This window comes from Girardinichthys multiradiatus, chromosome 1 (assembly GCF_021462225.1).
Source record: "Girardinichthys multiradiatus isolate DD_20200921_A chromosome 1, DD_fGirMul_XY1, whole genome shotgun sequence".
NCBI classification, from domain to species: Eukaryota; Metazoa; Chordata; class Actinopteri; order Cyprinodontiformes; family Goodeidae; genus Girardinichthys; species Girardinichthys multiradiatus.
In genome coordinates, this window is record NC_061794.1 from 25,675,013 (window position 1) to 25,684,831 (window position 9,819).

General features: G+C 43.2%; 1 protein-coding gene across 1 annotated transcript; it reads right to left on the reverse strand.

The window, feature by feature from the left end:
- Window positions 1–2,771: 2,771 nt before the first annotated feature.
- On the reverse strand, window positions 2,772–5,349 carry mfsd5 (major facilitator superfamily domain containing 5). Its single transcript, XM_047367755.1, has 2 exons — window positions 5,204–5,349; window positions 2,772–4,884 (listed from the first exon to the last, which is right to left on the reverse strand). Exon 2 carries the CDS (start codon window positions 4,801–4,803, stop codon window positions 3,355–3,357), a length of 1,449 nt encoding a protein of 482 aa, XP_047223711.1. The 5' UTR covers window positions 4,804–4,884; window positions 5,204–5,349; the 3' UTR covers window positions 2,772–3,354.
- Between the last annotated feature and the right edge of the window lie 4,470 nt (window positions 5,350–9,819).

The window sequence follows — 9,819 nt, forward strand, 5'->3', positions numbered from 1 at the left end:
ACAAGGTTATAAGATTTTATCCCAACTTCACAGAGCACTTTTCACTCCATCATCTCAAATGGGGAAAGAGTGTAAAACAACTGTAAGCCTACCAAGACACGACTATCTGCCTAAATGACAGGCTGGGCAGTTAGAGCATCAATCAGAGAAGCAGCCAAGAGGCCCCTGGTGACTGTGGAGGAGCTGCAGAGATCTACAGCTCAGCTGCAGAGATCTACAGCTCAGCTGAGAAAATCTGTTGACAAGACAACTATTAGTCTGTCCTTCATACATTTATAGAGTTGCTAAAGGAAAGCCATTGTTTAATCAAAGTCGTAAGAGGTCCCGTTTGCAACGAGCCATGGAGGGGACATAGCAAACATGTGGAAAAAGTTGCTCTGGTGAGATCAGACCAAAAGTTAACTGTTTAGCTCAAATGCAAAATGCTATATTTGGCAAAAAAAAAAAAAACAATGCACATCACCCTGAACACATCATTCCAACAGTGACATTCAGTGGCAACATTATGCTGTGGAATGATTTTCTTCAGCAGAGATTGGGAAGATAGATGAGCCAGGGCAATCATGGAAGGACGGACAGCTGTTAGAAGCTGCGAAGGACTTGAGACTGGGGCAGAGGTCCATCTTCCAACATGTCAAGATCATTCAGCCAGAGCTGCAATAGAATGGCTGAGTCTAAAGCATAGACATGTGTTAGAATGGCCTAAACAAAGTCCGGATCTAAATTCAACTGAGAATTTGTAGTAAAACCTGAAAACTGATGATGTTAAGAGATGATTTTTATCCAATATGACTTAGCCAATATGGGTTATTTTGCAAAGAAAAATGGGCACAAATCTGTTTCTAGATGTGCTAAACTGATAGAGACATACCCATTAAAATTTTAATTGCAGCAGAAGGTGGCTATACAGGTCCTTCTCAAAATATTAGCATATTGTGATAAAGTTCATTATTTTCCATAATGTCATGATGAAAATTTAACATTCATATATTTTAGATTCATTGCACACTAACTGAAATATTTCAGGTCTTTTATTGTCTTAATACGGATGATTTTGGCATACAGCTCATGAAAACCCAAAATTCCTATCTCACAAAATTAGCATATTTCATCCGACCAATAAAAGAAAAGTGTTTTTAATACAAAAAACGTCAACCTTCAAATAATCATGTACAGTTATGCACTCAATACTTGGTCAGGAATCCTTTGGCAGAAATGACTGCTTCAATGCGGCGTGGCATGGAGGCAATCAGCCTGTGGCACTGCTGAGGTCTTATGGAGGCCCAGGATGCTTCGATAGCAGCCTTTAGCTCATCCAGAGTGTTGGGTCTTGAGTCTCTCAACGTTCTCTTCACAATATCCCACAGATTCTCTATGGGGTTCAGGTCAGGAGAGTTGGCAGGCCAATTGAGCACAGTGATACCATGGTCAGTAAACCATTTACCAGTGGTTTTGGCACTGTGAGCAGGTGCCAGGTCGTGCTGAAAAATGAAATCTTCATCTCCATAAAGCTTTTCAGCAGATGGAAGCATGAAGTGCTCCAAAATCTCCTGATAGCTAGCTGCATTGACCCTGCCCTTGATAAAACACAGTGGACCAACACCAGCAGCTGACACGGCACCTCAGACCATCACTGACTGTGGGTACGTGACACTGGACTTCTGGCATTTTGGCATTTCCTTCTCCCCAGTCTTCCTCCAGACTCTGGCATCTTGATTTCCGAATGACATGCAGAATTTGCTTTCATCTGAAAAAAGTACTTTGGACCACTGAGCAACAGTCCAGTGCTGCTTCTCTGTAGCCCAGGTCAGGCGCTTCTGCCGCTGTTTCTGGTTTAAAAGTGGCTTGACCTGGGGAATGCGGCACCTGTAGCCCATTTCCTGCACACGCCTGTGCACGGTGGCTCTGGATGTTTCTACTCCAGACTCAGTCCACTGCTTCCGCAGGTCCCCCAAGGTCTGGAATCGGCCCTTCTCCACAATATTCCTCAGGGTCCGGTCACCTCTTCTCGTTTTGCAGCGTTTTCTGCCACACTTTTTCCTTCCCACAGACTTCCCACTGAGGTGCCTTGATACAGCACTCTGGGAACAGCCTATTCGTTCAGAAATTTCTTTCTGTGTCTTACCCTCTTGCTTGAGGGTGTCAATAGTGGCCTTATGGACAGCAGTCAGGTCGGCAGTCTTACCCAGGATTGGGGTTTTGAGTGATGAACCAGGCTGGGAGTTTTAAAGGCCTCAGGAATCTTTTGCAGGTGTTTAGAGTTAACTCGTTGATTCAGATGATTAGATTCATAGCTCGTTTAGAGACCCTTTTAATGATATGCTAATTTTGTGAGATAGGAATTTTGGGTTTTCATGAGCTGTATGCCAAAATCATCCGTATTAAGACAATAAAAGACCTGAAATATTTCAGTTAGTGTGCAATGAATCTAAAATATATGAATGTTAAATTTTCATCATGACATTATGGAAAATAATGAACTTTATCACAATATGCTAATATTGTGAGAAGGACCTGTACTGTGGAAAGTGTTGGCTTTGGAGAGCTGAATAGATTTTTTTTTTTATATTGAAAATCATGCATCATCTGCCTTCCACTTCACAACTATGTGTTACTTTGTGTTGGTCTATCACATAAAATCCCAATAAGTGTAATGTGATGAAGTGTGAGAAAGCACAAGGGTTATTGGTCATGAGCAAGGCACAGTAACCTAACAGAATAAATCAAAAACAAGCCACTCAACAGTAAATAAAAGCACAATAAAACAAAGGCACGGGCAACAGGTGTACTTTTATTTAAAAGGGTAAAGAACAGAAATATTTTCAGAAAACATTTACCAACATTACATTTAGATGAAACTGAAAAGGCAAAGTAACGCTGATCTACATTAGATTGCTAATATTATCTATTCGATCTGCAGATATTCTTTCAAGTCTATGTAAACTAAGTTTTTCGAGTGTTTTTTTATAAACCATATATGCTGCTGAACCTTATGAAGGTTCTGAACTTTATTTAAATTGATTGCATCATAGAGTTTGACACATGGAGCCATGTATAACTGATCTGTAATATTTTATAAAAAGACTGAGACACTCCACAACTTTTCAGGAATTTGTTTGACAAATGAAACCAGACGTAGCCATGTTCCCATAGCATCCTTAGACAGGCAGGATGCATTAAAGCTTCACAAATAACCAAGTAATAACAAGCAAACATTAAGCTAACTTAAATTTACTAAATCCCCTTGTTGATTTCCCTTTTTGGCTAATATGAACCAAAGTCTACCCCAGTGATATCTGACAAAAGTGAAATATTTAAATCAGACAATCTTAAATGGATCTGTGGCCCAAGTCTTTACTCCATCTCCCCCTCCCCTCTGCATCCCTCCAGTCTCAGGTCAGTGTCATTTCTGCTCAGGGTGAAAAGACTAATGACGGCCATCAGAGCCGCCAGCATCATGACGGCGCAGCCTCCGAACATGTGTCTGGTGCCGCCACCGCCCTCTCCCCCACCTGTTCCCGAGACTTCCCCGTGGAGCGCCAGCAGTCCCAGGCAGGCCAGCAGGTGCAGCGGTAGTCGGAACCAGGACAGAACGCCGGCACGCTTCTCCTCTGGGATTACTCTTCCCTGTAGAAAGCTTACTGCTGGGAAGTAAAGGCCACAAGCCAGCTCCAGTAGCAGGAAGGCCAGGAAGGAATCATGAGGTCTTGGCTGCCCTGGCACGGTGGAAAAAGTTAGCATGAAAAAAGAGAAGAAGGCCATCAGAACGGCAAGGCACAGCACCTGACCAGGCTGCAGACGATAACGAGTGGAAGTTGCTAAGCGGTACAGCAGGGAGCCCACCATACTAGCAGCCATCAGGCAGGAGAACACTATTCCTAAAGGTGGGCCATGAGGGTCAAGCACTGGAGTCCACAGGAAAACAAATATGTAGAGGACACTTTCAAACAGAGCCTGCACTCCACCCAAGAGCAGGACTCTCCTGTCTGACAGCAGACAGCGCAGTCCGTCATGGCAGCTACGTGAAAATTGCTCTTTGGCAGACAAACGAGCAACACCTCCATTTGCAGCGCCAAGTATCAGAGTCTGTTTGTCTCCTTCAGAACCTCGTTCAGCCTCCTCCTTACCCCAGTCCGTTAGTACCAGCCAACTGCAGCAGCCAAGGCAGGGTACAGCCAGCAGAAAGGGAGCCACTGGTCCCAAGTGGAGCCACTCAGCCAGCAAGTTAGCCACAAGCCCTGCTCCCACAGCCAGGCCGTGGTTCCAGGTAGCAACTTTATTAAAGGTGCTAGGGATCCATTCTTTTGGAAAGTCGTGGACCTCTACATGCCTGTAGACGTACCAGGCTTCAAACGTAGTGGCAAGCAGGGATGTAGACAGTCCCCCCAGGATACGGCCCACAATCAAAACAAAGTAGTCCCTGGATAGCTTGGTGAGACAGCAGGCAGAGTAGGACACACAGAAGAGCAGGCATGTCTGTCTGCGCCCCAGGGCCTGAGGGAGCCAGCCTGAAAAAGGAGCAAACAGGACACAGGAGGCCAGGCCACACACGTATAAAATAGCTATTTGAGATTCCAGGAAGCTGTAGTGGCGGTACAGTTTGTAGAGGTAAGGACCCTGGAGCCAGTCTGCCCACAAGGCCAGGAGGTATGCCCGCAGAAATATGCTCTGGAAACGACGGAAAGCCGGGTTGGCCACAGCTGTGGGTGTGGACTGAGGTGCTGTGAGGCGGCGTGCTGTGAACTCCAGGCCAACACAGAGGACCAGCAGTACAATTATGGCAAAATATGCTGTCACCCACATGTTGGTTCAAACTGCAGCCAGTTAGAGTCAAAGCTAAGTTTCAACTGTGCTTCCAATTATTTTCCTCCTGTGCCTCTGGATCTGAAAACAACACAACAGATATATACTAAAATATTCTGCATGTTATTTAACACCACCAATTATATCATTTTCACTTATTGATTTCGGTTACTTAACACCAAAAACAGCCGATTGTAGCTGGAAAACATTAGTACAAAAAGGGGAAAGCCTGATTAACGAGAGCTAAGTTCTCTTAGATTGAATCTGCAGCGAACAGTTCCTGTTACAACTGTCGTTAGCATGTAAGCTAACATGGTACTACCATGGTAAAAGCGACTGTTTTTAATGCAAGAAGCCGAGTATTTTTAGCATCTCAATCATAGCGTGCATTATATCTTACCGTAACGGCTAACACCGATCCCATATTAATTGTACAATTTAGTTATGAATAGAACTGAACAACTAGGTCTGGGATTGTAGCAAGTGTGCATCAGCAAACACATCCTTCTCTTCCTGGATCCGATGTTTGTTTTTATTTCACCAGCAGATGGCGCCCTTACCTGACATTTTCATCAGCCTGTGGACGGTCCCTGTCACGTGGTATAACCTGGTTTTTTTTTCTTCTATTTTTTCCCCTACATACAAGTCCTTCTCAAAATATTAGCATATTGTGATAAAGTTCATTATTTTCCATAATGTCATGATGAAAATTTAACATTCATATATTTTAGATTCATTGCACACTAACTGAAATATTTCAGGTCTTTTATTTTCTTAATACGGATGATTTTGGCATACAGCTCATGAAAACCCAAAATTCCTATCTCACAAAATTAGCATATTTCATCCGACCAATAAAAGAAAAGTGTTTTTAATACAAAAAACGTCAACCTTCAAATAATCATGTACAGTTATGCACTCAATACTTGGTTGGGAATCCTTTTGCAGAAATGACTGCTTCAGTGCGGCGTGGCATGGAGGCAATCAGCCTGTGGCACTGCTGAGGTCTTATGGAGGCCCAGGATGCTTCGATAGCGGCCTTTAGCTCATCCAGAGTGTTGGGTCTTGAGTCTCTCAACGTTCTCTTCACAATATCCCACAGATTCTCTATGGGGTTCAGGTCAGGAGAGTTGGCAGGCCAATTGAGCACAGTGATACCATGGTCAGTAAACCATTTACCAGTGGTTTTGGCACTGTGAGCAGGTGCCAGGTCGTGCTGAAAAATGAAATCTTCATCTCCATAAAGCTTTTTAGCAGATGGAAGCATGAAGTGCTCCAAAATCTCCTGATAGCTAGCTGCACTGACCCTGCCTTTGATAAAACACAGTGGACCAACACCAGCAGCTGACACGGCACCCCAGACCATCACTGACTGTGGGTACTTGACACTGGACTTCTGGCATTTCCTTCTCCCCAGTCTTCCTCCAGACTCTGGCACCTTGATTTCCGAATGACATGCAGAATTTGCTTTCATCCGAAAAAAGTACTTTGGACCACTGAGTAACAGTCCAGTGCTGCTTCTCTGTAGCCCAGGTCAGGCGCTTCTGCCGCTGTTTCTGGTTCAAAAGTGGCTTGACCTGGGGAATGCGGCACCTGTAGCCCATTTCCTGCACACGCCTGTGCACGGTGGCTCTGGATGTTTCTATTCCAGACTCAGTCCACTGCTTCCGCAGGTCTCCCAAGGTCTGGAATCGGCCCTTCTCCACAATCTTCCTCAGGGTCCGGTCACCTCTTCTCGTTGTGCAGCGTTTTCTGCCACACTTTTTCCTTCCCACAGACTTCCCACTGAGGTGCCTTGATACAGCACTCTGGGAACAGCCTATTCGTTCAGAAATTTCTTTCTGTGTCTTACCCTCTTGCTTGAGGGTGTCAATAGTGGCCTTCTGGACAGCTGTCAGGTCGGCAGTCTTACCCATGATTGGGGTTTTGAGTGATGAACCAGGCTGGGAGTTTTAAAGGCCTCAGGAATCTTTTGCAGGTGTTTAGAGTTAACTCGTTGATTCAGATGATTAGGTTCATAGCTCGTTTAGAGACCCTTTTAATGATATGCTAATTTTGTGAGATAGGAATTTTGAGTTTTCATGAGCTGTATGCCAAAATCATCCGTATTAAGACAATAAAAGACCTGAAATATTTCAGTTAGTGTGCAATGAATCTAAAATATATGAATGTTAAATTTTCATCATGACATTATGGAAAATAATTAACTTTATCACAATATGCTAATATTTTGAGAAGGACCTGTAATAGTGGAAAAAGGTACTATTTAAAGTATTATTGTTATCATCCGACATGTTTCCAATTTGTATTATTTCAATATGTGTTTTAGATTTTGAATTCCTCTCAAAACATTGTCATTGTGGGCTGCACAGAGGCGCAGTTGGTAGCACTGTTGCCTTAAAGCAAGAAGGTCCTGGGTTTGACTCCCACAGTCCAAAAACAAGACCGTTAGGTCATGCTCTTAGGTATGACTGAGTGTGTGCATAGTTGTTTGTCGTGTATGTGTCTGTGTTGTCCTGCAATGGACGGATGACCTGTCCAAGGTGTACCCAGCCTCCTGCCCATAAACTACTGGAGATAGGCAGCAGCATGTTTTAGATCATAAAAAATGTTGATAACTGACAGAGATATCTTGACTAACAACAAAAGAAGCAATTCAAATCACCCAGGATCTGTATGGAAAAAAAAGTTGGCTCTCACTGTGGTTAACTGTAGTCCCAAAGCCTTACAAATGGCTTTGTAACCACTTCCAGTTTGATAAATGCCAGTGGTTTTGTTTCTTATCTGTTGTTAAATGTCTTTAGATAGGGGCAGGGTGTGAGAAATCAGGCCTGGGTCTGGCTGGTAAAATAGAACGCTGCTGGTTAATCACAATTAATTCATTATTTTGCAAGGAGGGTCACAACTTATACAAACAAGGAGAGTTTGATTTGGGTAGCTTTTTCCCTTATAAATGAAATCATCATATGGAAACTAGATTTTGTGTTTCCTCAGATTCTGTTTGAAATGAAATTTGGTTTGATAATCTGGAACAATAAGATGTGAAAAAAGAAAAACAAAACAAAAAACAGAACTGTAGTTTCTGATGAATCACTTGTTCTTTGGACACCAGTTGGATCCTTCAGCGGAACAGATCTATGCCATGATATATAGCTACAACTTATAGAAAGGTCTCTAAAGTGTAGGCTGCAATGTAAGGTTTTCTTTTCTTCAAACATTAACCTTCTCATTTAAACCAGTCAATTCTATTTTAGTGAGATTTCAAAGATGATGTGGACGGACAGAAAATTTTGCTCTTAAGATCTTTCTCCTGAAAGGTTAGGCATGCTCACCATTGTTGAAGAGAAGCCCACATCAAAGAAAAGCAACCAGGAACAATAAGACAAGTCAATGTAATAGAGAGCCTTTTTTATATAACTCATAGTTCCTTTGTGGCCTCAGTTATAACACGTCTCAACAGGGTAGTGGTTTTTCATTTCCTGCATTTGCACACAGTCTGTGACTAATGGCTGCCAGTTAATATATAAAGGAGAAGGACTTCTGAAATTAAGCTACATTTATTCTCAATGGGCATTAGTCAGTTGTTCCAGGCTTAGAGCTTTACCTGATTTTTATTGTATTATTTTTAAAAATATTGACACATCACATGGCAAGTTCACATATAAAGTGGTTGTTTAAAAGAACTTGTTTTAAAATAATTGTGAGGATCTTCTGCTTTTAGTCATGCAAAACTATCAAACGTCCTAATTTAAAGCCTTTTCAGGTGAGCTAGACTCCTCAAGCTAAAGCTTGAGGAGGTCTGGATGGAGCATATTTGCAGACTAAGAAGGTTTTTTATTCTAAATGCAAAATGTATACATCTTTGTACAGTTTTGGCTTAATTACTGCACTGAGTGGGTTGTTCTTTCAGAAAATGGCATGTTTTTGAATGTGTATACTCCAGTTAACAATGATGAAATTAGTGGACGGTTATTTCAATATTTGATTAATCATGATTAACCTAATTAATCGTTTCAGCCCATTATAAAACATTATTTCAGATGATTTTACATTTCTTTCTGCAGTATTTTACTTAAAGTTAACATTATATTACTTTTTGGTATTTATTTAACATTATTCAACTTGACTTAGCTTTAACTTTACTTCACTTAACTCTTCTTCATGTTATTTTTATTGTACTTCACTTTAGGTTTTTTAAATTAGTTTAATTATACTTTTCTTGTGTTGGCTCTACATTGCTTTACTTTGATTAGCTGTTTTTTACATCCTGTTACTTTAATTTGCGTTTACTCGTACTCGTACTCGTCGTCTTGCGCTTTATCCGGGACCGGGTCGCGGGGGCAGCAGACTCAGCAGAGACGCCCAGACGTCCCTCTCCCCAGACACCTCTTCCAGCTCCTCCGGGGGGAGCCCTAGGCGTTCCCAGGCCAGCCAAGAGACATAGTCCCTCCAGCGTGTCCTGGGCTGTCCCCTGGGCCTCCTCCCGGTGGGATGTGCCTGGAACACCTCCCGAGGAAGGCGTCCAGAAGGCAAACGGTATAGATGCCCGAGCCACCTCAACTGGCTCCTCTCAATGTGGAGGAGCAGCGGCTCTACTCCGAGTCCCTCCCGGATGGCCGTGCTCGTCACCCTATCTCTAAGGGAGTGCCCGGCCACCCTACGGAGGAAGCTCATTTCAGCCGCTTGTATCCGGGATCTCGTTCTTTCGGTCATGACCCAAAGTTCATGGCCATAGGTGAGGGTAGGAACGTAGACCGACCGGTAAATCGAGAGCTATGCCCCTAGTAAAGGGGCCCCGATTCCATACTCCTGGAGCATCCACCACAGGGCATCACGAGGAACAGAGTCGAATGCTTTCTCCAGGTCCACAAAACACATGTGGACCGGTTGGGCAAACTCCCATGAACCCTCGAGTACCCTGTAGAGGGTATAGAGCTGGTCTAGTGTTCCACAGCCAGGATGAAAACCACACTGCTCCTCCTGAAGCTGGGGTTTGACTATCGGCCGGACTCTCCT

What these genes read in the sequence shown, in the direction of transcription:
- mfsd5 (XM_047367755.1), bottom strand. Translation starts at nt 4,803, where the DNA reads ATGTGGGTGACAGCATATTTTGCCATAATTGTACTGCTGGTCCTCTGT.